The following is a 25,893-nucleotide window of genomic DNA, read 5'->3' on the forward strand; positions in this document are numbered from 1 at the left end:
CATTGACAAAAAGAGAACATTTGAAATGGCTTTTTGTTGTTTTTCTTTTTGTTTTTCTATTAAAATAATAATAATAATAAAAGTATTCTTTCATATGCTTTATCTTATAGTATCATGCCAACACAAATATCAGATCAAGATAATGTATTTACTAAAACACCAGAAAAGCAGTCTATTTCCACTTTGACTCCTCAATCAACTCCACCTCTGGAAAAGGATACAAACAAGAACAACAACGAATCTTCCTCTTCAATAACAGCAACAACAACAATTACGACACCAAACTCTGAACAGAAAGAAGAAACTGATCAAATTGATAAATCTATTGATCAAACTCGCGATGCTATTGAATCCAACGAAGAGTAAGTGGAATCATTTGCTTCATATACTGAAAATATATTTATATATATTCTATTTCATTCTCGGTAGTTATCAAGCTGTGACTAAAGTATTAAATGTACTCAAACATCAACTTAATCGTGCCACCAAGGATATTGAAACTTTGACTCAACTAAAAAAGGATGCTATGGAAGACCCATTTGGTTTTGTACTTGATTTGAAATCAAAGGTAAATCATGTATTCGACTTTTTTTTTATTATATTTTCATTTATTTATTTTATTTATTTATTTATATTTATTAGAAAAAGTTGAAACGGGCCCCTCGTCTACAAAAAGTGCTTAGTGTACCAGAATTGGATTGGACAAAGTATCGATTTATGCCCGAGAGTCGATTTGCTAAACAAGCAGGTAATGCAAAAAAAAAAAAAAAAAAAAAAAAAAAAAAAGATGAATTGACTCATTCTATCAACATATAGCTTCACTTGCAGCTTTGACACAACAATATACTAATGCTTATAATCGATCTGGAATGTACAAGGTAATAATTTTAATTTTTTTTACATATAGTTTGAATTATCTTTTTAAAAATATTCCTTTTTTATAGACTATTCTCGATACACCAATGACATCAGATCGTCCTATCAATAAATCAACACAAAGAAACACATCGGCAGAAGTCAAGGAATTACAACGTGAATTAGCAAAAGGAATGGAGGCTGTAGGACAAATTCCTTCGCGTGCTGGTTCAGCAGCTGTATCTGAAGCATCTGATTCTGATGATGATCAACCTTCTGGCTATCCGAATGGAAAAGGTAAACGAAGAGTCTCTTCACAAACTGGTATGGCGGGCAAATATACTCCTGTAGGATTATCATCATCATCGTCAACATTAGAAAGGTAAATAAATCATTGGAAATATATATAAGAAGAAAATGGTATGCTTATTCTGAAAATATCTTATTTTTATTTTATTTTAGATCTTCATCACCTTGTGATGGTAGTAGTAGTAGCAGTAGTAACAAAATCCAATCGGAAATCCCGGAACATGAGGTACAGGAAAGAAGATGAATATAATCTTATTCCAAGAATGATATTAATATCGCATATATATATTTTTGTCTCTCTTAGTTACCAAATTTCAATGCACCGTGGACTGATGAAGAACAGGTAAGCAATGAAATAAGAATTTATAGGATATGAATAAATCTAACAAGATGATACTTTTTTTTTATTGATAGCGACATCTTGAACAACTTTTAGAAATATACCCTGATGAACCGGTTCAGGCTCAACGCTTCAATAAAATTGCAAAGGCTTTAGGTACTCGAACGCCACGTCAAGTTGCAAGTCGAATACAGAAATACTTTATCAAGTTGAATAAGATGGGATTACCTATTCCTGGACGCCTTAATCTTTCTGTAAGTCATACAAAGTAACAATAACCAAAAAAAAAAAAAAAAAAAAATGGATAATATGTATTTATTTACATTTACTTATGATCAACTAAATCTAGTCAACAACTTCTTCATCTGGAACCAAAGGAACACGTGGTGGTCGAAGTAGAATCAGAGGTCGTCGTTCGAAAATCAAAGGTGTCAGCAGTAGACAAAGAACATCAGGCATGGGCTATAACTCTATTATATCTGGAGGTCTCACACATCACAAGTAAGTTAGGAAAACATACGATGACCTATTTTTTTTTTCTTTATTGTAAAAGAAAATGATATTAATTATATCGATTTATTCTTTTTTTTTTTTTTATTTTATTGTAGGGTATCTGGTGGATATTATAGCTCTGCGGTATTGCCAACGGTATATATGTCTGACGATGAACAAGTGGATGATAAAGTGAAACAAACAATGCTTCGTGTAGCCAAACCTACTTCGGACAATGATTTGTCTACTAGTGGAACAGAGACCGTCATTCATGAAGGATTTGCCGTAAGTTTACCATATATCTCATAATGTATTTACTGATTTTCAAATTTATTTATTAGTGTGATTCTTGTAGTGTTGAACCTATTGTAGGTGTTCTTTACAAATGTACCGTATGTGATGAAACTGAAGAGGTGGATCTATGTAGCAAGTGTATGGCAATTGGAACGTTTACTAATGGTAATAACAAAAGAAATCTCAATTATCTAAAGGATGAAACAACTAATTTTTTTTTTTCTATTGACAATTCTAGATCAACACACAGCCGATCATACTTTTGAAGCTATACGAACTGCAGCACCCCCTTATTATGCTGACAATGATTATGCATCTCCAGAACATCTTGGCGAATACAGTTATTTAGGATTTTAACATGTAGATAGAATTAGATAGTTTTGTTTTGTAGTATATTTATTGAAAACAAAAATAAAAAAAAATCAGGGGTATAGAGAATACTAAGGCATCATCAACCATGGATCATTTATCAATTGTTCGATATTCATTCGACTGGAGGGATCAGGATCAAGGATACGATGAAGAAAATGTTCAAAAGAATGGGGAAGAGGTGGCATGATAGATGATTGACGATGTAGTATATAATCTGAATAACGAGCACTATGATGAATACAGGCGACAGACCATGGGATTTCACCACGAATGAAGTAAAGTAGATTGATACCAATAGACCATATATCTAGTGCAGTAGCCCAATAAAACAGATGATCATCATCAGTATGAGATAAAGATGACATTTGTTGACACGTATTTTTCTTTTTTTTAACAGATGATGATGATGTGTGATCATGATCCCACCAAAAAAGAACTTCAGGTGATTGATAAGGAAGCTCACCACATTTACCTTGACTTTTCAGACGATGATGTTGACTAGGTGATTGAAATACATGAGCATCGTGAAATCCTGTCAGCTTGAGTACACCATCAGGCATCACCAATAGATTACTTGGCCGTATATCTCGATGTGCGATACCTAATGTATGAATATAATGAACAGCTTGTCCTAGTTGCCGTATGTATTTCTTTACGACTTTAGAGTTGAATGCACTACCAGTACGAATCAATGATAATAAAGGATCGCCCATCTCCGTCTTTTTTTTTAAAAAAAAAAAAAATAAAAAAAAAAAATAAAAAAAAAATAAAAAAAATAAAAATAAAAATAAAAGTAAATCTTGATGTGGAAGGATGTTCCTAATTTGAAAATAGTTTCTTTTTTTTTTTTTTTTTTTTAAATACCAAATTCATCACCATACAAAAACGATAATTCTCCATCAATAAATCAAGACTACCCACTACATTTTGATGAGATAATACTGAGGTGATACAATATTCATTACTGACGCGTTTGAGGAAAGCACGATGAGTTTCGGATTGTCTTCGAGTTATATGTTTGACAATCAAGCATTGACGACGACGATGATGATGATGATTAGTAGTAGTAAGATCAAATACACTTGACGAATGATGATCAGTTGTTTCTGTCAAATCTTGATCTACAACTGTCTTATCTGACCAAAAAGATAAAATAGATGAAGGCCGATGATCCTCAGTATTCATGATGATGATTACTACTATATGACATTAGTGGCAATAATAATAAAAATAAAATAATCAAAAAAAGATAATAAAGAAAAAAAAAAGATATCTTTTTTTTTTATTATTTATTTTTATTATTCATTGATGATTGTCCGTCCAATCAAAAAAAAAAAAAAAAAAAAAAAAAAAAAGGATGAGGCTTTTTTTTCACATTTGAGGCATATATTTTCATTTAGAAACCACTCATTCACAGAACCAATCATACTCTATTGGGAAGTTACTCTTTTCGGATTTACCAGTATAGTACCATTCGAAAGATTTTCATTAAATCAAATCACTTTGTCATGAAGGAAGTCAATCATCCCAAGTTTTTATCTTTATATTCAATGTAATCATCAAGCTTATTTTTTTTTTTCAAGTTAACTTTATTTTTCGCTCATCATCAAGAGTGATCATACGCATTTTCTTTTTTGACTATTTAAAGTGTCTTTTTTTTTTTTTTGTTCTATTTATTTAGAGCTACTACACAATCATCATCAATATTATTATTATAATAGTGTGTTGGCAATGAAATTTACATTGACCAGCTGAACATAAAAAAAAAAAAAGAATTATTTCTTTTTTCTGTCATTTTGCCAATTCTCACATTATATATATATTTTTTTTATCGGTTCAACTTGGTTTTTTTTTTTTTTATTATTTTTATTATTATTATTATTATTATAAAATAGCACCTAGTTATTATGATTATTTTTTGCTTGGTCAAATAGATCTTTAATTTTTTTTCTTAATAAACTTTAAAAGATCTAATCAAATCATCTTGGCCACCCTTAAGGAGTCAATCATCCTAAGTTTTATTATTATTTTGTTCTTCTCAAGCAATCAACAAGCTTTTATTTTCAAGTTCTTTTAATTTTATTGAGTGATCATATCATCAAGACATTCATTTCCATATTTGGAACGTATATTTAAATTTACCTTATATTATTTTGTTCTTTTTATAAAAGAAACTGGTACTCACTACAAATCAATCATCATAGATATTATTATTATTTAATAATATCACCTATCTATTCTATTAATCAATCATCTACCAAGCAACAAAAAAGTCCATAACAATAGTATCATTTTGATATGATTAAAATACTGTTGAATGAAAAAAAAAAAAAAAATTATATATAAAAAAAAAAAAATAATATAAAAAAAAAAAAAATTATTTTCATTTATACCTCCGTTTTTTACCTTCCTTCCTATTTTTTATTTCACTTATTCTTTTCGTATTCATTTTCTTTTTCATATTATATTTTTTTAACCTTAAATTCCAAATAATATAAATACCCCTTCTTTTCCTTTTTTTTTTTTTGATAGTTAGTTAATCATCAATATATTTTTTTAAATAAATCTTTACTTTTCATCCCTACTTGATTGTATTGTGGATTATCTATTTTGATTGGCTCACTTTGTTCTATATTTAAAGTCAGAACAATTTTACTCTACTTCTACTTTCCAAATTTGGAACAAGACTTTATTTTTCTTTACTTTACTTTTTGTTTTATTTTATTTCTTTACTTATACGTGTGCTTGCGTAATCAAGTACTGGTGCTCACTATATTCATTATTAACTTTCAATCATCCTGATTACTTTTTCAATTTTGAACCTATAAACCAAAAAATCACCCAACGGATTACAAAAAAAAAAAAAAAAAAAAAAAAAACAGCCATCATATCTACCAATTATACCTCGAGATAAAAATAGAACTTCAAGATCAGTAAAAAAAAAAATCAATTGGAGAACCTGGGCATTGATCCCAGTGCCTCTCGCATGCTAAGCGAGCGCTCTACCATTTGAGCTAGATCCCCAGATGGTTGTTATAGACCGTGATTTAACATATAAAGCCAAACGTCTGAGATTAAAAAATTATCCTTTTTTAGCTAGTTTGAACAATTTTCTGGTAAAAAAGCAGTGAAAAAAAAACTCCTGAATCTTCATGCCCGCTTTTTCTGTGAAGTGCGTTTATTTTTTCTGCGTTATGGTTAGAGACTTGTTTGCATTGGGGTTTGAATATTTGTCGTATCAGCGTATTCCGTAACCATATCCATAAAATAAAGAATGCAATTCATAAACAAAGAATAAAAATACATTGCAAGTTGGAATCAATTACTGTACATTGACGTGTAATAGGGTAGCAGGAATAAAAATAAAGGCTTTATTAAATAAAAGTATAACTATTATAAATCACTAATTGATATACTATGTTGTCGTATCAGCATATTCCGTAACCATATCCATAAAATAAAGAATGCATTCACAAATAAAAAATAAAAAATACATCAGAAGATGGAATCAACTACAATAACATGTAATAAAGTAGTAGGAATAAAAATAAATGTTTTATTAAATAAAAGTATGACTACTATAGATCACTAATTGATATACAATGTGATTAAAACTGTTATAAAGAAAAGAAAGAAATAAAAGAAAATAAAAAAATTACCACACGTCTAAAAAATAAAATAAAATACGGACTTTGAAAATCATCATGCTGATGATCCATAACCACTACCAAGGAAAGATATATATCAATGAATAAACACTCCAGGGCAACTATCATGATTAAATCATTACACATATGATGATAATATCACATCAATAAGAAATAAAATATTAATAAGATTATACGCCCTGTATAATAACAGTATTACGAACCAAAATAAAAAAAAAAAAGAAAACTTGGTCACCAACCTTAAATATAGTATGATTACGACGTACTTATATATGAGGCCAACAAAACTTTTTGTGTAGATACTTCGTCTCCTTTTTTAAACAATTTTTTAAATAAATAAAAAAAAAAAGCTCATTGACTTTCTTGTCTTTATTTTCTTTTATTCTGTAACTCCACATCTATTTCACACATGAGTACAATAAAAAGAATGCATTCATACATAAATAGTACATTCTGCAGATGGAATCGATTCTATTGACATGTAAACAAAGTAGTTGTAATGAAATAAAACTTTATTGATTAAAAAAAAAAAAAGTTCATGGAAGAGAAAAAGAAAGGAGAAAGAAAAATAAAAAAAATAAAACTAAGTGTATTAAAAATAAAAGAAACAAAAAAAAAAAAAAAAAAAAGGACTTCGAAATTTTATTCTATTCTTAATCCAAATTTCCCTAAAGAGCTTTAATTTAATGAATAAAGAATATCGATATATTTACCATAAAATAATCATCAAAGGAATTAATTATGAATATCGTTCAAAACTAATCAGTTACTGTAGGAAATTCATTGATAATATGCTACTTTACACAAGATGTGATAGTCACCCATGATTATTATTGTATCATCCATTCATTAATCACATAGGATCCATCATCATCATATTATCGTCCATTCACCACATACTGTAGCATCCAACCATTTTATCAAAACGCATCATCACATATCATCCACCGTCATCACACTCCCTATCACCTGAATGATCGATATTACACATGGAGGCGCAAAAAAAAAAAAAAAAAAAATAGAAGGTTGTAGTGAGAATCAACTTCCAAAAGTATAAAGGTAACTTGGTAAATTTTATTTCCATAAAAAAAAAAAAAGAACCAAGCAATATGATCTAATTAACAAAATAACCAATGAAAGACTAAAATTGACGCCTATTGAGACATATTCCCTTCAAGCGACGCAGTTCCCCTTTCATATCCATCAACACTGCAGGTTGTTCTTGATCCAAAGTCAGTGATTCCGATAGTGCATTAAAGGATTGATGAAGATTGGCCAATTGTGATTTCTTTGTTGGGCGAAGTGATTGTACTTGGAAAACAATATCGGCGAGTCGTTCGGCTAAAGACTGTTGTTTCGAAATCAACTGATATACTCCAGGTTTATCTAATGATTCCAGTTCATCTTGATCTTTTTCCTCCTTGATATCCTTGTCTAATACTTCTTTCACTTTTTTGATCACACCAGTATAGTATTGATATCGACTATGTTTGTATCCAGCATAGGTTGCAAACACAGGGTATAATAGTCGCTAAAATAAAAAAAAATAACAATATTAAAATGAAGTGTATGTTCTCAAAAAAAAAAAAAAGGTATTGTCCTTAGTTTTTTTTTTTTTTTTAAATACCTTGACAATGCCAATCAACCCACAGGCAACTCCAGTAAGACCAACACCAAAGATAAGAGCCAAAGCAAAGGTTTGTTGAGTCGGGACTATGGGAGCAGTGGGCGCAGGGTGATAAAGAATAAGTGGTTCCATTGGTTGCTCAGGTATCAAAGACGTAGATGGAGAAGTATATTTCAAAGCTGATGACGGTTGTGGTGAAGTTTCTGATATGGATGTTTGTTGATCCAACCTTCTGAAGGCTTCTGTTATTTCTGCGTCAGTAAGTCCTTTACTTTTAAGAAAGGCAATTTTCTTTGATTTCTCTGCTGCTTGGACTTTACTGGAAGATAGGAATGACGATGCCAACATTAATAAATCTTCTCTGTATTCATTTGTCGTTGTTGTTGGTGTTGATGAGTTGCTGCCAGACATAAGGAATGTGGAGTAAATAGGAAAAAAAAAAAATAAAAAAAAAGAAAGAAAGAGAAAAAAAAAAAAAAAGCTAAAGAGGTGTCTTTAATGCGGAGAGTCAAATCAATTTGATATGACAAATGGTTTGAACTAAATAGGTTATCAATTCTCAGGGGAAAAGAAAAAATAAAAATTTCAATAGTAGATACAAAGACACTGTATTCAAGTAAATCAATAAATTTAAAATAATAATAATAATAATAATTTCTAAAGATGATTAAATATTCCAACAAAGAACTACAAATACAAACTACTAATATATACTATTATTTGTCAACATCAGTTTCTTCATTTTGTTCTGTAAAGTCCTTGTAAAAAATAATTGCATCCACCAATTTCCCAGGACTATTTTCTAAGCGACCAGCCTTAGGGATGCGACCAGCTTCTTTGAAGCCCAACCGACGCCAGATCTTGATAGATGCTTCATTATTTTGAAACACGAGATTGAAAACAGATGCTTGATATCCCAATGCCGAGGCTATTTGAGGAAATGATTCACCCATGGCTATACCAGCACCAAATCCTCTATGAACTGTCGATACAAAAAATCCACCATTTGCAATATGAGAACATCTTCCCTACAAAAAAAAAAAAAAAAAGAAAGAATTTTAGTTAGTTGATTATAATCATTCGTCATTGAATTGGTATTTCTTTCTTTTTTTTTTTTTATCATTTTCCTACCCTAATAACAAGATGAATCACCACCAAAAAAAAAAAAAAGCTTAATATTGTTGTCATTGATGATCTATTATTTTGACTTACGGATAATTAGGCTTGACGTAGAAACAACCTAAAACTTTATCATGCATATCATATTCTTTTCCAGGTACAATGGGATCATCTTTGACAAGTACAAAAGAATCATATCTAAAAAGGGTTTAGTGTATAACGGTTAACCTTTTCTCTCTTTTTTTTTTTTTTTTGACTTACGCTAAAAAGTAACTGGTAAAACCTTCTTCGTCTAATTCATGTTCTTGAGGATAAGTTGATCTACAAAGATAAAGAAATTGTTGAAAACGTCATTAAGAGTCAACTGTCTTATTTTATTTATTTGTTACCCCATGTTGATTTCATAATTGACTAAATGTCTTAATACTGACACCAGTGCCTGGTTGTTGGGATCTACTTGTTGTAATGTTGCCTTGGTACCATTACGTAATGTTTTGCTGATAGGTAAGATGGTATCCAAAGAGATATTTGATACGGGTTTTGGAATTATTCCGTAAGCTGAAGACATGGTTTGATAAAAAGAAACGAAATGGAAAACGATCGAAAAGCTGATATCTAAAAAGGTAAATGACCGGCGATTAAAGTTTATTTTCTGGAACAAATCAAATTTCAATATGAGAAATCAAAAAAGTGCTTTATTGGGGTTGTATACAAAAATGAAGAGGGGAAAGGGTAACTTTGAAACTAATAGAGAATAATAAAAATAATAATAATAGTAGTAATAATAATAATAAAGAAAAAGAAGAGGATGATGATGGTGATGATGGTGATGATAATGATGATAATAATAATGATGATGATGATGTATTACAAGAAAGAGAACGCGTATATATATATATGAGAGAGAGAGAAATGTGCCATCACCAATAGTGTTAGTCAAGATCCCAAACGTTGTTCCTACCGAATTCAGCAATTGCTTCAAAATAACCATGCTGTATACAATAAATAAAAAAGAAATTAGAATCAATTGATATATCTATCATTCATCCATATTAACTTATATTACCTGCATGCAAGTATCGTTATGAGTGCCATTTTCAAACTCTTTCCAAACTTTTTCACCTGTCGTATGAGATATATCATATAATTTTGCCATATGTGCAGGTGGAACCAATTCGTCTTTCAAGCTTGATAAAAACAAAATTGGGATACGATGAATATTTTGTATTGCTCGATAAGATCGCCAAGTTTGATGACATAGATATACAAGATGCCTCAATGCAGGTAAAGCCTATGAGAAAAACAGTAAGAGTATCATGATATTAGAAAAAAAACCATTGATAATTATGTTACTTACATGCGGAATCAATAATGTCTAAATGATAAAAATAAAACAAAAATATGCTGAGTACGAATTGTATTAAAGTAGTACAATGTTCATAAAAAAAAAAAAGTGGTGAATTTTTTTTTTTTACCATGCTTAAAAATGTATTTTCGATGATCAGTGCGTCAAATTTGTCTTCATTTTTTGATACGAGGTTGAGTGCTACAGCACCACCAAGAGATTGTCCAAATGCCATAAGTTTTGTATGTCGTAAGATGGGATGATGTAAAATATAGTCCAAAGCCGTCTGAAGTATAGCATTAAAAAAGTAAAAAAAAAAAAAAAAGAAAAACGAATGGGGTTAATTTTTTCAAGGTCCTTTTTTTCTATTATTTGTGCCTGATTTATAGTTCATTTCCCCCATTTAAACTGATCTCCACCTTTTTTTTTCTTTTTTTTATTATCATTATTACCTGAGCGTCCACATTGATCCCTTTTTCATTTGGTTTACCTTCACTCAAACCGTATCTATGGATTTATAAAAATAAATTATTAGTCATATCAAAATCTAGTTTTGTTCTGGTTTCCTTACCCTCGATAAGATAACATGACGACATTATAACCGAATTTTTTATAAAAGACTTCAGCTATTGGAAGTCGATGACCCTAAATTGTTGAATATTTAGTTGTTTACCTTTTATTATTAAATCTATTTCAATTTACCATATTTCCAGTATGTGACTAAGATACAAAATAAATAATAATAACAATAATTTTAATCAAATTATAAATATATAATAATATACGTGTAATAAAGAACTTACGTGAAACCATAATATAGTGGGCGATTGTATAGCGACTTCTTCTCCACGTTGTATCATGACATAACTGCGTATTTTGACACCATCTTTTGTCATTAGAATGACTTCTTTATCTGGTAATCCATACTGTGAAGGTTTCGCCACCTATTATTGTTTTTCAAAAAAAAAAAAGAAATATTATCCGTAAAAAAAGGTTAGTATCAATAATATCAACAAAATATAATATTTATTAACATACAACTGATCTGGAACCAGTGGGGAACCCTGCCGCGTATAATAGATCACATTGAAAGACATATAATAGAATAGTCAAAAGTATGGTAACAGCTACTGCAAAGTATAAAAGTATCAGTAGAAAGGTCACTACCATAATATACTATATATAATATGCGTATAAATGATGTGAAAGAAAAAAATAAAAAAAAAAAAGAAAAAAAAAGGAAAAAAGGGAGTCTTTTTTTTTTTTTTGCCCCATCCCTTTTGAGCCGTGACTCCATTGATTTCCGGCCATCAGCTCCGGTTTACAAGTGTATTATCTTCTTCCCCAATCATTTTCGTAGTTGTAGCTCAGCTTGATGAATATGATATATTGTATTTTTATTTTTATTTTTATTTTACCTTTGTCATTTCCTAACGTATCAACATATCTTCACCATCTTCATACATTTAAAAAAAAAAAAAAAAGAAAAAGTAAACTCGGAGTATTAAATCGATTTTCTATTTGAGATATATCTTTTTTTTTTTTTTTGACTACATTTCTTCTTTCTTCGCTTCCTTCCCTTTTTTTCTTTCTTGGTTACAAACATGTCAAGACGAGGACCACCACCTCCACCTCCAACACGACCGGATACTTCAAGAAGAACCTTAGGAACAAGTTCGTCTGATACAATAAGAAGTAATGGAGCATCGCCACTTTATCGTCATTCGACCATTAATGTTCAACCTTCTTACCAAACTCTCGATATTGATATACCTGAACCATCACAAACTGAAGCAGGAAAATGGACTTTTCATTCACAACGAGAGTTTCCTCCTCCTCCTCCTTTTGAAAAAAAATTACGACGATATCCTACTGGTGCTGAAACTGGATGTTGTAAGTTATACAATGTTTTTTTAATTTCAACTTTTTTTTTCTTTTCTTTTTATTCACTCACTATCTTTATTATATAGCTTTGCCTATTGACTTATCTCACCTATATTCCTGAAACTTATCCTGATAGTTTAGTATTTTATTATTACTCAAATATTCCAGTTAGGTTTATTTACCATAATTTGAAAATAAAGACTCTATGATTTTTCTTTTTATATTTGTACTCACCATTGAATAAACTTGTTCTTTATTGTTACTATGCACAAAACCTCTTTCCATAGAAGAGATAATATTCGGGGTTTCAATGACACTTCATTTTCCCAACATTGGGAGAACTCTTTCCTTCTCTTTTTTTTTTTTTTTTTTTATCTCTCTCTTTTTTAATATTATAAATACTTATCATGGATAGTGTATTAGTTTGGGATGAACATAAAGTGAACAAGTGGATTTCTTCTATTGGATATTCTTGTTTTGAAGCACAGTTTAGAGGTAAATGGATAAACTTTTTTGGTTTTTGATAGGTACTCATCCTTTTTTTTTTTGTAGAACAAGGGATTACTGGGGATGTATTAGTCAACCTTGATCATGATACTCTTAAGGATTTATCAGTTCATTCGGTTGGGCAACGTATGGATATCCTTAAAAACATATACCATTTGAAAACTTCTCAAAGATTACCAGTTAATGAATGGGACTATATTCCACCAAGTAAGTTTATAGATGTATATGATCAACCAGGTATTTACTTTGTTTTTTCCTTCTTTATGATTACTTTTTATAAGGTGTAATTTATGAAAATGTAAGTTAAAAAAAATATGATTTATTCATTAAAGTTAACTATTTCTTATTTCATAGGATTATCTTGGACCAAATGGTGTGGCCGATTATCGAAAAATTGAAGCTGCTTTCCAGGAACGAGGTAAAAAAAAAAATCATTGATAATGATTCAAGATTAATAATATTTAATCTTTATTTTACTCAACATAGATATCCATTTGAAGAAATTAACTGAAGATCTTGTACGTATATCTGGTGATATGAATAGAATGCGGGAAGATATGATACAACTTTGGAAATATGCTAAAGATAAGAAGGTAAAAATATGAATTTTTAATATGACTCATATATATATATATATATATTCTTACAAAAAGAAAAAAAAACATATTTATATTATGTAGCCATTACCATTATTCGATAATGATAGATCACCACCAACAACAACAGCAACAACAACAACAAAAAATTATGGATATGGTATCAACAACACATTGAAACCACTTCATATGCTTACACCTCCAACTACTTCTCACACTTCTGATTACTTTTATGGGACTTATCAAGATACTACTCCTACTAAAAGGAATGTTGATATGACATTGGCGATGGATGATGTATGTGCAATAAAGAAAGAAAAAAAATATAATCGATTGATCTTTTTTTTTTCTTCTTCTTCTCTTTTATCTGTTGTAGACCAAACTTGCCCCTAATGTGACAATTAACGATGGTGGTGCAATCAAGGTTTATGGGGAAAAGATATCAAACAGCAGCAAAGTGGAATTGGAAGCATCGAAAAATGTACGACTTTTATTAGATGATCCTTGTTCCAAGGTGATTACTTCAGCATTGAAAAAATACAATGTAGTGGATGATTGGCGACAATATGCATTATGGATTCAGTATGGCACGCATGAGAATACTCAAGGTAAACTTTTTTTATTTTTCTGGTATAAACATTGGATGATTATTGGTTTAGTTTCTAATCCCAACCTTTTTTTTTTTTTTTTTTTTTTTTTTTTTTTTTTTTTTAGAACGACTATTAGGTTATGATGAAAAACCACTCCGGATATCTCAAAAAATGAAGGAAGCCAAATTGAATCCAGTATATGTTTTGAAACATGTCAAGGACAACAAACCTTTTATACCAGATATGCAAAAACAACAAGAAAATAGTGGATCAAATAGTCCATTTGGTGGTTATCGTTCAGTACAGAAATCATCTTATGACAACAACAACAACAACGATAATAACAATAATAATAATAATAATCATTACAACCAATGGAAACACTTGAACGATAAATCTGATCAACATCCAAAAACGGCAATTACTTCGGGGCGTGTGGGATATGATATTGTTGCACCTGTCATGTCATCTTCAGTTTCAAGTCCTACTCCTTCCACCTTTCCTCAACGTAGTGGTGGCAATAACAATCATTCAACAAATAAATCCAACAACAACAATGATGATAATAATAATAATAATAACAATAAAGATGATAACGATAACCGGAACAACAATAATAATGTAGCGGCGTTGAATCAAAAACCACCTGATCAATTCCTCAGTGACCTTGGATTGGAAAGCGGCGTTGCTAGTGCTATTTACTCGATTATGATGGAGCAACAACAAGATTCAAAACCCATGTAGTTTAGAATAGAAAGAAAAAAAAATTTTTTTTTTATCTCACGTTTACAAAATCAATAAAGAATTGGATGATATGTTTCTCATTTTTTAGTACTCGGAGTTGAAAATGGTCTTCTTTTTTAACTTTTTTTTTTTGAATGGTTTTTTTTTTTTTGGACTCTTCATAATTTATTTTTTTCTTTCTCTTCCCACTTTTTTTTTATTTTTTTTTTTATTTTTTTTTTTTTAAACTCTTCATTGTTAGTTTGCAACAATGTCGAACACACCCATCACATCGGCTTATCAAGCAGCGAACCATGCTGATCTTACGAAACGATTGAACATGGAAAAGTACCAAAAGGTGAAGAGGAGTCGGATCAGCGAAAGTGAAGCGAAAGAAGCCAAGGATTTACTGAACAAACTCTTCAAAACCGACAATGAGGATGAACGCAAGGATATTGTTGACCAACTCTCGGGTTTTCTTAGCCAATATGGAATTCTTTCTCTCAAGACATGTCATTTGTACCCAGCTTTGACAAGTGAACTTTATGCGAAAAAAATCAAACCACAAAATGTATTGGCGGTGCTGGAATTGTTAGACAAGTTGATGGAAGCCAATCCTTTTTTCCGTGGTGCTTTAGAACCTTACCTGATTACGTTATTGACCCCACTTTTGGAACTTCAAGCTGATAAGAGCAAGGAAATCAAGGAAGCTACAGCTAAAACTGCTTACGCATTAATTGGTGCTTTGAATCCAGCGGCCACTCGTTATATCGTTCTTCATTGTTTGGAAGGTCTTGAAAACTCTAAGAAATGGCAAACCAAAATGTTATCTCTTCTTCTAATCGAAAAAATGACTGAACTCAATCCTATGGAATTGTTGGCCTGTATTCCAGATATCATTCCTGTTGTATCTGATTGTATGTGGGACACCAAGGCTGATGTCAAGAAACAAGCAACCAAGACGATGACCACCGTGACTTCTCTCTTGGACAATAAAGATATTGAACGATTTATTCCTGCTGTGATCGAATGTATCAATCAACCGGAAAAGGTACCAGAAACTATTCATCAATTGGGTGCTACTACTTTTGTTCAAGAAGTGGATTCTGCTACTTTATCTCTCATGGTCCCTTTATTGGGTCGTGGTCTCAAGGAACGTCAAACACCTATCAAACGAAAATCGGCAGTGATTATTGATAATATGTGCAAATTAGTGGATGATCCTGATGCTGCCGCTCCTTTCCTACCATTGCTACTACCTGCTTTGGAACATGTACAAGATGTGGTGGCTGATCCTGAATGTCGTAGTCAAGTTGTCAAAGCTTTGGAAACTCTCAAGCGTGTGGGTGGTGCGGATAAACAAGTGCTTACTGGTGATGAAAAACGTGATAAAGTGACCAAGACTCTCGATCATTTGATGCCAACCAAATTGGAAGGTTTCTATAGTCCTATTCGAAAGTATATGATTGAACTCGCTTTGGCTTTGGTGTTTGCAAAAAGTTTTAGTCGTGATCAATGGATTGAAGCCATTGGTCCTCATGCTGCTACCTGGCTCTTTGTAACTGGTCGTGATACTGAAGAATGGGGTCCTGAACATGATCAACATGCTGAAAAACTTGCTTTGGCTGCTTTGGCAACTTGTGAAGAAGCTGTGGCTATCCATGATCCTGATGAAGAAGAAGATGATGAAGGTGAAGAACTCTGTAATTGTGAATTCTCTCTTGCTTATGGTGCCAAGATTTTATTGAATCGTACCGCTCTTCGTCTCAAACGTGGTCGTCGTTATGGTCTCTGTGGTGCCAATGGTTGTGGTAAAGTCAATCCTTCTTTTTATTTATTATGATTATTTTTTTTTTTAAAAAAAAAAGATGAATATTCATTCAATTTTTTTTTTTTTTTTTTTTTTTTTTTTTTTTTTAGGTAAATCTACTTTGATGCGAGCTATTGCTAATGAACAAGTGGAAGGTTTCCCTCCTAAATCTGTTCTCAAAACTGTTTATGTGGAACATGATATTGATGGTTCTCAAGCTGATACTTCTTTGATTGATTTTATCATTGCTTCTGATGGTGTAGAAACGAAGGATCGCGAACAAGTACGCAAGATCTTACGTGATTATGGATTTACCGAAGAAATGGTTACTTCTATGCCTATTGGTGCTTTATCTGGTGGATGGAAAATGAAATTGGCATTGGCTCGTGCTATGTTGATGAATGCCGATATTTTATTATTGGATGAACCTACGAATCACTTGGATGTTGTCAATGTGGCGTGGTTAGAAAATTATCTCTTGGGTTTGAAGACTGTGACATCTATGATTGTATCTCACGACTCTGGATTCTTGGATCATGTGTGCTCTGATATTATTCACTATGAAGGCAATTACAAACTCAAGCGTTATCGTGGCAATTTATCTGAATTTGTGAAAAAAGTACCCAAGGCTGCTTCTTATTACTCTTTGGATGCTACTCAAATCAAGTTTGCTTTCCCAGAACCTGGCTATTTGGAAGGTATCAAGACTAAAGAACGTGCTATTTTGAAAATGAAGAATGTGGACTTCCAATACCCTGGTACAAACAGAAAACAATTGGTTGATATTAGTATGCAATGTTCTTTATCTTCTCGGGTTGCTGTGATTGGTCCTAATGGTGCTGGTAAGTAAAAAAAAAAAAAAAAAAAAAAAAAAAAAAAAAAAAAAAAAAATATGAATGAACTTACTAACTTTTTTTTTTTAATAATAAAAGGTAAATCCACATTGATCAAATTATTAACGGGTGAAATTGAATCTGATATTGGTACCGTGTGGAAACATCCAAATTTACGTATTGCCTATGTTGCACAACATGCTTTCCATCATATTGAAAAACATTTGGACATTACGCCGAATGAATACATCCAATGGCGGTATGCAACAGGAGAAGATCGTGAAGAATTGGAAAAAGTGGATCGTGTGATTACGGAAGAAGAAGAAAAACAAATGAATCAAGAATTTGTGATTGATGGTGAAAAACGAGTGGTGGAAGAATTGGTAGGACGTCGAAAACTCAAGCAATCGTATGAATATGAAGTATCTTGGGTTGGACGATCATCTGTAGACAACACTTGGATTTCTCGACAAAAACTTGAAAACATGGGTTTTTCCAAAAAGATTGCCGAAGTGGATGCATTGGAAGCTGCCAAATTGGGTTTGAATCGACCATTGACGGCCAAGGAAATTGAAAAGCATTTGACAGAGGTTGGTTTGGATCCTGAATTCGCTACTCATTCCCGTATTCGTGGTCTTTCTGGTGGACAAAAAGTCAAATTGGTGATTGGTGCTGCCATGTGGAATAAACCACACATGTTGGTGTTGGATGAACCTACGAATTATCTGGATCGTGAATCATTAGGTGCCTTGGCCACTGCCATCCGAGAATATGGAGGAGGGGTTGTCATCGTTACTCACAACCGTGAATTCTCAGAAGCTCTTTGTACCGAAGTATGGAAAGTCGATAATGGTCATCTGGTAGCATCGGGTCATAATTGGGTCTCTGGTAGTGGTACCACCAAAATTGAAGAAAAGGAAGAAGAAGATCAAGTCGATGCTCAAGGTAATATCATCAAAGCAACAAAGAAAAAGGTCAAGTTGACTTCCAAGGAACTTCGAAAGAAGAAGAAGGAACGTATGGAACGTCGTAAACGTGGTGAAGAAGGTAAAAAAAAAAAAAAAAGATAATCAATGAAAATGAAATATATTAATGATTTATTCTATTATATATATAGTGTTCACTAGTGAAGAAGATGAATAGATTTTTTTTTTGTTTATCCTTTTTGTTTTAGTATTATTCATTGTATAAAAATTCCATCAATAAACCAACTTTGAAGTTGTTTGTAAATCAATGTTTGTAATGATCCAACGCGGTAATTGAATGTGAGTAATGAAGAAACAAAAAAAAAAAAAAAATCATGCAAGTCTATGGAATTCATTTGGAAAAGAAAAAAAAACTCCCCAACATTGATTGTATTTACTCCCTGTTTAGTTTCAAAATTTATAAAAGAGGAATGATTATTTTTTTTTTTTATTGATAGAAGGAAGGGTACATCTTGGGTCATTGTAAAACATATGAAATGTAAAAGAGAATCGCTAGTCTAAATTTAAAAATGGTGGGGAAGAGTGGTGAAAAAAAAAGATGAGATGCTGGTCTTGAAAATAGTTCAGAAAAAAAAAGGGTGCACTCTTTTTCCTTCTTTCTTATTCTTTTTCATTCTATCCTTTCTTATTAATATATAATGGAAGCTGTATTAAACTACTTTGACTTTTCACAACCTTCATTTTATTATGCTTTGGCTAATATTTTATTCAACCCTATTTTTTGGAACATTGCCGCTAGAGCAGGTAAACAAGACTATTCTCTTTCTCTCTCTCTCTTTCTCTCTGTTGTTCTATTCACTCTTTTTCTTTCTTTCTTTTTTTTTTTTTTTTTTTTAATATATATATTAGAATATAAAAGTCATATTTTGACAAAATTGGCCGGAGGTAATGCTTATCGTGGATGTGCTGCTCTTGCTTTTTCTATCTTCTCTCTTGGTATTCTTCGTGATTATCTATTCAAGATTGCTTTACAATTCCAACCTATTCATCCTCTTCTTGAAATCGATGCTGTCAAAGCCGTCGCTATTGTTCTCTTTTTAACCGGTAATATATTGGTGTTATCTTCCATGTGGGCTTTGGGTTTCACTGGTACTTATTTAGGTAAGTTCTCTCAGAAATAATAATAATTTATTAATCCTTTTGTTTTGATTAGGTGATTATTTTGGTATCTTGATGGATGCGCGTGTTACTGGGTTTCCATTCAATGTTTGTGAAGATCCTATGTATACTGGATCTACTTTGACCTTTTTGGCTACAGCCTTATGGTAAGATCCTAAAAAAAAAAAAAAAGGGTGATGATATACTTACATGTCTTCATAGGTATGCTAGTCCTGCTGGTCTGTTATTGACTTCTGTTGTACATGTTGTTTATCGAGTGGCATTACGTTATGAAGGGTAAGGAAACTTCTTTTTTTCTTTCTTCTTCTTCATATTAATACTTACTTTTATCTTTCTAGTCCCTTCACTGCCATGATTTATGCCAACAAGGATAAGAAACAATAAAATGATTTAGAAAATATTATCTGTAGAATAGAAATCCTTGTTTATATTTAGTTCTTCATTTTTTTTCTTGTTGTTGTTGTCAATAAATCAAAGTTTTTATGATTATCTTAATGTTTTTGTTTATAAGATAGTATATGTTGTCAACATTTTTATTTGATTCATTTTACCACCGTTTCCATAAAAAAAAAAAAGGATGTTCATGGAATTGTTGTATATAATAATGATAATGATAATAATAAGAAGATTGATAAAAAAAAAAAAAGAGTATATACAAAAGATGGACGATCAACTAAACTAATATATTATTATCTATTCTAGTTTTCCCCGTTTTGCACGTTTCCTTCGTTGTAGATTGGTTTCATAATTGACAATGGGTGTAGTATTGAGATCCGCCAGTGGACTAACAGCACCCTTGGATCCTAATTCCCGTTGACGTAAAATATCACTTTCAGCAGACATCAAGCGTTTCAGATTTTCTTCTACAGTTCTTGATTGTTGAGAGTTCAATTCACGTACACGTTGTGGGTTATCAGGTCGATCGATATATACCTTCAAAAGAGAGTGAATAACATTATATATAATAATATCCTATTTTCTTTTACTTACGGGAGTTTGTCTAAACGAATGTTTGCTTGGAAACCGTGGTAAATAAGAAGGTACATAAGTGGACGCACCATGTATAGATTCATCAGCAGAGTCCTTTTCATCATCATCTTCTTCTTCATCGTCATCGTCTTCATCCGAAGCCAAAAATTCGGGTATCTTTTCAATGGTGGTTTCTTTGGATCGATCAATGTGTATAGGTTGTTTGCCTTTGGCTTTTTGTTCATATAAATAAAAAAAAAGATAATAATCATAAATATAATTGTTTTTTTTTTTCATCTTTTTTATACTTCCTTTTTTACCTTGAATGTTTTGTTTATTGTATTGTTCAGAGTATAATTCAAGTGAAGAAAGATCAATACCATTCTTTTGAAAACATTGTTGAATGTCATGATAATTCACTCGTGTTCGATTGGCTAGTTCTGCAAGGGAATGTGTAGATATAAGTAAAGTTTCAAGATCTATTATCATAATAAGAATAAATATATGGTAGATATGAGTATTACATAGGGATAAAAAGGTTTCTCTTTTTTGTTTGGGTAAACTTACATGTCCCAAGTAGATTTGAGAAGGATGATAAAGTATGACGATCGATTGATTCAAAACCTGCTTCTTTTGCAAGCATGGTGACTACTTTTGTATTGGCTTCATTGACATAAGGTGAATTTGTTGGATGGGCGTTATGCATAACGGAATGTATAATATATATTTGAACTACTGAAAAAAAAAATAAGAGGAAAGAAAAAAAAGAAGGAAAAAAAAAAAGAAAGAAAAAAAAATATTTGACCTCCGGTTCTCTTTTTATGTTTTTGATTCGCCTACTCTTTTACTTTTTATTGTCAATGAAAAATGCATGGATACCTTTACGACTTGGTTTTATTCTACGGTACATTAATCAGTAATACAAAATAAAAAGTAAATGAATCATAATAAACAACTTTCTCCAATTCATCATAAAAAGATAATTTGACTACAGTATGGATGCCTTATTCGCCAGCCTTTTTTTTTCTTTTTTTTCGAAATCAATTATGGAATAATGATAAATGTTATGTCACAGTGATTGACAGTAGGAATGGATGATGGATGATCAGGTTTAACGAAAAGGTCGATGAAATTGATTTGGTATTCACTGCACATTAGGTAGTAAGATAAGTGATAAAATGAGGTTAGATGATGTTAGACCACTTTCTTGAGAAGAATCCAATGATAGTCACTTTGTTGGATGATGATCATTATTGGATAAGAGATGACTGAATTGAATTATATATTTTTAATTTTACTTTATAAATTGAGAGATAAAGTATAATAAAGTGGCATTATGTAAACTGAAACAGGATCTATGTCTAATCCCATTTTGGAGTGTTGATGATCATTTTTAAATGTATTTTCTTTTTTTATTTTTATTTATATTTTATTCTATAAATTGAGAGATAAACTGTTATTGAGACAATTAAAACAGAATGATTTCGTCTATGTACGATGATGGTTATTTTTGAACGAAAAGTGAAAAAACAAAAAGTTTACTCTTCCATTTGAATGCATGATGAACAAATAGAATAGTTTCCTGGCTACTCAACCAAATTTTATCTATAAAAATCCATCATCAGGGAGGAACTGGAGGGAGATGTCAAAAGTAGAATCAAGGCGAGAATAAGAATTCCCTTACTGTTGAGAAAAAAAGATTGGGTCAGCATACATGAAAATGAGCCTACAAAATAGAAATGGGACAGTTAGTATGAAATCACACAAGTGAAAATGGATTCATCTTGCCAACTTGGGTCAATCATGCACTTACCAGATATTTCCAAATAAGAGAGCCTTCAAATCCTACTTTTTTTTTTTTTTTTTTTTTTATACTTACAACGCAGGCGTTTAACCGTCGCGGATGTTTGTTATCCGGATTATTGTTGCAACCGAGAGAACACCGAAGGTCGAGATCCAGTTGTGATATAGTTCATCGCCAGAGAATAGATGTTACGAGCTGCGTTATGATCCCGTTGCCATAGACGTCCACAACTTGTGCATGATTGGACGGCATGCAACTTAGATTCACCAACTTTTATGTTTTCCAAGGACTTAGTACCACATTTGCTGCAAACTTGACTAGTGAGATATTCATCGATGTTAGCCACTATCAATCTTCCTTGTTGTTCTGCCTTGCGAAGAAGCTTCCGAAAAATATTTGCTAGACCATGTATTTTCCCTCTGAACATGCGTCTTCCAAATGATCCATCCCCTACACATACGACAGTGGTTATATTGCTTGGTGTTTGGCTGAAAGGAAGCTTTTTCCACTTGTTCCTAAAAAAAAAAAAAAAAAAAAAAAAAAAAAAAAAAAAAAAAAAAAAAAAAAGGTGTTTGTCTATCTGTCCTCGATCCTACCAAAAAAAAAAAAAAAAAAAAAAAGACTACTTACAATTTTGATTCCTTTGCTGTAGATGGAGGCTGTTCATCAGATGAGGATGGTGGTAGTTGATCGTCAAAAGAGGATGGCGGTGGTGGACGTCTTCTTTTTCTTCGTGTCGTTCCATCTGTTCTAGTTCGAGCCATGACAACTGCTTCACTGGGTTGATGATCAGGATCCGGATTGTATTTCTTGCCGCCATTAACGAAGATATTTATCCTTTCGTCTTGTACCTTCTGCTTCCCGATGTAATTGAGGAATCGCAGCCGTTGTATTTCAGTGCCATAGAATTGGACCAATTGGGGTAAAACATCAAGTAATCGTTCAATATACAATTGTATACCATCCATACTGCTTGTTTTGGGCGACGGTATTGAAGATTCAAGTCGATCGATATTTTGAGATTGTTTTGTTTCACAAATAGTGTTGTTCGTCTTTTTATATCCAGCTTTCACGTAGTACTCTGCTGAGGAAAACTTTCGTACCTGGTGTCGTTCGGAAGGATCGCTATTGTCGACAGCCACGAAGACTTCAGTAACCCCAGGGTCTACCCCCCATACCTTGCATTCTTGCATATCTTCGCTGGTAATATCGTCAATCGAAAGAGAAGGCAATCGGTCTTGATTCACTATTTTTTTGAAGGGAAAGGAGGTTGCATAGCCATCTGTCATAAAACTGTTTTCGAAAATTCCATGTCTAGTTCAATGAAACAAAACCAGATTAGTACTAGATCATTCTTCTCCTTTTTCTTACCTTTTAAGCTTCCGCAAGTCAAACATATTAAAATTCGGGTGAGGCTGGTTTGGTGGGATCGGTGTAGAAGATGGACTAGCCAAACGTCCTAGACCAAAATGTTTTAGTATTGTTCCAAGAGATTGATGATCGATGTGTATATATTTGCGTGTGAGTCCTGGAATGGGTATGATAGTGAATAGTCTTGCTTGCTGCTTTGTCAGATATACTGGTGGCGCAAATCTTCCTTCGCGAATCTCTGTTTGTGCTGTAGTAATGGCGTTTTGTATATGCATAATAGATTCAGCGCTGAAGCCAGCAGGTAATTTCTCTGGAATAAATCGTGCACCTTCATTGATAATATTTGTAATAGCGCGAGTCAACGATGATCGGCGGCGATGGTCTAATCGTGTCCATTCAGGCAATCCAGATAAAAGATGATATGTCCACGTGCGTTTTGCTTCATTCTGAGGTATGGCCGGTAGTTGAGAGTCTATTTGATTCCATTGTTCCATCTTGCGTAAGATATCAAACATGACAGGTAAGAAAAATTCTGGGTAGGAGGAGATTGTTGCAGTCGTAATAGATTTCGCTGAATGTACAGGATTTGGTGTTTCAAGGTCCAGTTGTGTCATACCTATACTTCCTACACTTGAGGCTGGAGACGCGATGTCCATTGACTCCGGGAGTGGGTCTGTCGATGAGCTAGCTATAGACGAGCCACGAGATGCTTGTACACTTCGACGTCGAGCTTCTTCTGTAGTAATCAATTCATGTATATTGTTCCATTCGGTACTTGCTTCATCCATGATGGTCAACAGTGATTCATTGAGCTTGTCGTCAATAGCTGGATCGTATTCAATTTCTGGCCAAACTGGAGGGAACTTGTCATCATTGACGGTGGATTGGTAAACGAAGTGAGCAAAATGCATAGCATGATTTTGTGCCAGTTCCTACACAGGAGAAAAAAAAAAAAAAAAAGAGATGAGAAGGAGAAGATTTGTACTGATTTGCCTTTACTGTTCTTGTAGATATACTTACAGGAATCATGCGTCGAAGGCGGCCTTGTAAATATGCTATATAGAATCCATCAAAATTTTCGACAACATGAGAAATGAGATGAGTTGAATAGGTTTGTGCTGTTGAGGATAGAACACCACTGAAAGCAACTGGAGATCGACCAATAGGGGAGGACACCTTTTCACATCGTGCCAGAGGAAATTGCTGGATAAATCGACGAAACACAAAATTGATATTATCACGTGTTGCATCATCGAAAGTCGACTGATTGGTGAATTTGCCACCTAGTAGTAACTGGAAGATACCATAGAAGAAAGCTTGTTGAAAGAAACATGAGAGCAAAGGTAACCCGGCATCAAGACGATATGTGAAGAAATATAATAAAAAGAGATGACCCTTGATCACAAGTTGGCGATTGAAGTCCACAACAGTTTCCACACCTTGAACAAACTGAGTCTTTTCGTCATCGGTCATATCTAGGAGTAAACCATGCAGGCCATGTTTGATCGTGTGAGTTCGGAGAGGAGCACCAGAAAGTTCTTCGTTCTTGACCTTTTGTCGTTTTTTCTGATCAGGACATAAATTACTTGAGGAGCGTGAATGAGTTTTTGCCAATTCATGACGCCCAGCAGCGATACATGTGGGACACGGTTTGCGATTTGGGTTTTCTAGTTGAAGAGCTTCTTTTCGACCTTTGTTGGCAGTTTGCTTTTCTTTCTTTTCGTCCTTAGACTGGCGTCGTTTGGTAGTCTGTTTAGAAATAGCTTTTTTCTGTCGCTTGTTCGCTACCAAATAATGGGAAAAAAAAGGGCAAATGATATTAGCTGATTCAGAAAGAGAATTATAAAAAGTAACATACCTGGTTGTTCATCGTCTGTATCAGCATCTTGCTCTTGTTGCAGTAATTTTTGTTGTTTTTGTAGTTTTTTATTTCTGATGAAATTTTGTACGGTACGTGCCATGATAGATATAAAGATAAGAGGAAAAAAAAAAAAAAAGACTGAAATACAGCATGATCTGATCCTGGACTCACTTTTTCGCGGAGTTGGCCCACATTGAAAAACTTGACCCAATTAAAATTCATTTGACCCATTTCCATTTTGGTGACCTATGTTTAACTGTTAAAAAAAAAAAAAGAGTAAGTTTGAAGTGGTCGAGTCGGAGTTATCCTGAATGACTAACTAGAGTTGAACCAATGAATCAAAGAAGTAAGCCGACAATTCAGGATTTTTCAACCGTCTTCACGTGTTTGACCGAGAAAGGGGCGGAAAAGAGTGAGTC

General features: G+C 32.5%; 13 protein-coding genes and 1 non-coding gene across 14 annotated transcripts; 5 read left to right on the forward strand and 9 right to left on the reverse strand.

Annotated features, from left to right (window-relative positions):
• Window positions 1-56: 56 nt before the first annotated feature.
• BX664DRAFT_389501 (uncharacterized protein) lies at window positions 57-2,749 on the forward strand. Its single transcript, XM_051549543.1, has 12 exons — window positions 57-362; window positions 430-568; window positions 643-748; window positions 817-878; window positions 945-1,237; window positions 1,318-1,390; window positions 1,469-1,507; window positions 1,579-1,758; window positions 1,854-2,005; window positions 2,113-2,281; window positions 2,338-2,455; window positions 2,529-2,749. The coding sequence occupies exons 1-12, from the start codon at window positions 115-117 to the stop codon at window positions 2,645-2,647; spliced, it is 1,698 nt and encodes a 565-aa protein (XP_051395761.1). The 5' UTR covers window positions 57-114; the 3' UTR covers window positions 2,648-2,749.
• Window positions 2,731-3,888, reverse strand: BX664DRAFT_362698 (kinase-like domain-containing protein; the record flags this gene model as incomplete). Its single annotated transcript, XM_051548331.1, has 2 exons — window positions 3,527-3,888; window positions 2,731-3,381 (listed from the first exon to the last, which is right to left on the reverse strand). The coding sequence occupies exons 1-2, from the start codon at window positions 3,845-3,847 to the stop codon at window positions 2,731-2,733; spliced, it is 972 nt and encodes a 323-aa protein (XP_051395762.1). The 5' UTR covers window positions 3,848-3,888.
• A 1,725-nt stretch (window positions 3,889-5,613) lies between these two features.
• Window positions 5,614-5,686, reverse strand: BX664DRAFT_t131. Its single transcript has one exon. It is a non-coding gene; the product is annotated as a tRNA-Ala (tRNA).
• A 1,724-nt stretch (window positions 5,687-7,410) lies between these two features.
• On the reverse strand, window positions 7,411-8,430 carry BX664DRAFT_389503 (peroxisomal membrane anchor protein conserved region-domain-containing protein). The gene is made up of 2 exons (XM_051549544.1): window positions 7,958-8,430; window positions 7,411-7,861 (listed from the first exon to the last, which is right to left on the reverse strand). Exons 1-2 carry the CDS (start codon window positions 8,366-8,368, stop codon window positions 7,472-7,474), a joined length of 801 nt encoding a protein of 266 aa, XP_051395763.1. The 5' UTR covers window positions 8,369-8,430; the 3' UTR covers window positions 7,411-7,471.
• Window positions 8,431-8,540: 110 nt separating this feature from the next.
• BX664DRAFT_343882 (uncharacterized protein) lies at window positions 8,541-9,666 on the reverse strand. The gene is made up of 4 exons (XM_051547377.1): window positions 9,466-9,666; window positions 9,338-9,397; window positions 9,170-9,274; window positions 8,541-8,986 (listed from the first exon to the last, which is right to left on the reverse strand). Exons 1-4 carry the CDS (start codon window positions 9,642-9,644, stop codon window positions 8,674-8,676), a joined length of 657 nt encoding a protein of 218 aa, XP_051395764.1. The 5' UTR covers window positions 9,645-9,666; the 3' UTR covers window positions 8,541-8,673.
• A 196-nt stretch (window positions 9,667-9,862) lies between these two features.
• BX664DRAFT_381088 (Alpha/Beta hydrolase protein) lies at window positions 9,863-11,065 on the reverse strand. The gene is made up of 6 exons (XM_051548936.1): window positions 10,993-11,065; window positions 10,874-10,928; window positions 10,552-10,707; window positions 10,434-10,451; window positions 10,143-10,367; window positions 9,863-10,068 (listed from the first exon to the last, which is right to left on the reverse strand). Exons 1-6 carry the CDS (start codon window positions 11,007-11,009, stop codon window positions 10,009-10,011), a joined length of 531 nt encoding a protein of 176 aa, XP_051395765.1. The 5' UTR covers window positions 11,010-11,065; the 3' UTR covers window positions 9,863-10,008.
• BX664DRAFT_46774 (uncharacterized protein) lies at window positions 11,053-11,668 on the reverse strand. The gene is made up of 2 exons (XM_051549595.1): window positions 11,460-11,668; window positions 11,053-11,365 (listed from the first exon to the last, which is right to left on the reverse strand). Exons 1-2 carry the CDS (start codon window positions 11,589-11,591, stop codon window positions 11,180-11,182), a joined length of 318 nt encoding a protein of 105 aa, XP_051395766.1. The 5' UTR covers window positions 11,592-11,668; the 3' UTR covers window positions 11,053-11,179.
• Window positions 11,669-11,694: 26 nt separating this feature from the next.
• BX664DRAFT_287568 (uncharacterized protein) lies at window positions 11,695-12,525 on the forward strand. Its single transcript, XM_051541750.1, has 2 exons — window positions 11,695-12,314; window positions 12,392-12,525. The coding sequence occupies exons 1-2, from the start codon at window positions 12,026-12,028 to the stop codon at window positions 12,424-12,426; spliced, it is 324 nt and encodes a 107-aa protein (XP_051395767.1). The 5' UTR covers window positions 11,695-12,025; the 3' UTR covers window positions 12,427-12,525.
• A 153-nt stretch (window positions 12,526-12,678) lies between these two features.
• BX664DRAFT_304230 (uncharacterized protein) lies at window positions 12,679-14,838 on the forward strand. Its single transcript, XM_051542510.1, has 8 exons — window positions 12,679-12,800; window positions 12,858-13,019; window positions 13,094-13,110; window positions 13,167-13,230; window positions 13,299-13,405; window positions 13,493-13,705; window positions 13,785-14,016; window positions 14,123-14,838. The coding sequence occupies exons 1-8, from the start codon at window positions 12,713-12,715 to the stop codon at window positions 14,740-14,742; spliced, it is 1,503 nt and encodes a 500-aa protein (XP_051395768.1). The 5' UTR covers window positions 12,679-12,712; the 3' UTR covers window positions 14,743-14,838.
• A 154-nt stretch (window positions 14,839-14,992) lies between these two features.
• On the forward strand, window positions 14,993-18,434 carry BX664DRAFT_270921 (P-loop containing nucleoside triphosphate hydrolase protein; the record flags this gene model as incomplete). The annotated part of the gene is made up of 3 exons (XM_051541118.1): window positions 14,993-16,532; window positions 16,642-17,373; window positions 17,464-18,434. 3 exons carry the CDS (start codon window positions 14,993-14,995, stop codon window positions 18,432-18,434), a joined length of 3,243 nt encoding a protein of 1,080 aa, XP_051395769.1.
• Window positions 18,435-18,935: 501 nt separating this feature from the next.
• On the forward strand, window positions 18,936-19,964 carry BX664DRAFT_343896 (phospholipid methyltransferase-domain-containing protein). Its single transcript, XM_051547378.1, has 5 exons — window positions 18,936-19,094; window positions 19,200-19,451; window positions 19,504-19,615; window positions 19,671-19,745; window positions 19,808-19,964. The coding sequence occupies exons 1-5, from the start codon at window positions 18,989-18,991 to the stop codon at window positions 19,851-19,853; spliced, it is 591 nt and encodes a 196-aa protein (XP_051395770.1). The 5' UTR covers window positions 18,936-18,988; the 3' UTR covers window positions 19,854-19,964.
• A 111-nt stretch (window positions 19,965-20,075) lies between these two features.
• On the reverse strand, window positions 20,076-21,170 carry BX664DRAFT_287576 (uncharacterized protein). The gene is made up of 4 exons (XM_051541751.1): window positions 21,006-21,170; window positions 20,759-20,917; window positions 20,460-20,671; window positions 20,076-20,402 (listed from the first exon to the last, which is right to left on the reverse strand). Exons 1-4 carry the CDS (start codon window positions 21,142-21,144, stop codon window positions 20,163-20,165), a joined length of 750 nt encoding a protein of 249 aa, XP_051395771.1. The 5' UTR covers window positions 21,145-21,170; the 3' UTR covers window positions 20,076-20,162.
• Window positions 21,171-23,042: 1,872 nt separating this feature from the next.
• BX664DRAFT_242397 (uncharacterized protein) lies at window positions 23,043-23,441 on the reverse strand (the record flags this gene model as incomplete). The annotated part of the gene is made up of 1 exon (XM_051540235.1): window positions 23,043-23,441. A coding segment is annotated over one exon (399 nt), but the record flags the coding sequence as incomplete, so codon positions are not given.
• BX664DRAFT_46902 (uncharacterized protein) lies at window positions 23,271-25,241 on the reverse strand. The gene is made up of 2 exons (XM_051549596.1): window positions 24,634-25,241; window positions 23,271-24,545 (listed from the first exon to the last, which is right to left on the reverse strand). Exons 1-2 carry the CDS (start codon window positions 25,084-25,086, stop codon window positions 23,610-23,612), a joined length of 1,389 nt encoding a protein of 462 aa, XP_051395773.1. The 5' UTR covers window positions 25,087-25,241; the 3' UTR covers window positions 23,271-23,609.
• Between the last annotated feature and the right edge of the window lie 652 nt (window positions 25,242-25,893).

Source organism: Halteromyces radiatus (genome assembly GCF_025201355.1).
Source record: "Halteromyces radiatus strain CBS 162.75 chromosome Unknown BX664scaffold_12, whole genome shotgun sequence".
In the NCBI taxonomy this organism is placed as follows: domain Eukaryota; kingdom Fungi; phylum Mucoromycota; class Mucoromycetes; order Mucorales; family Cunninghamellaceae; genus Halteromyces; species Halteromyces radiatus.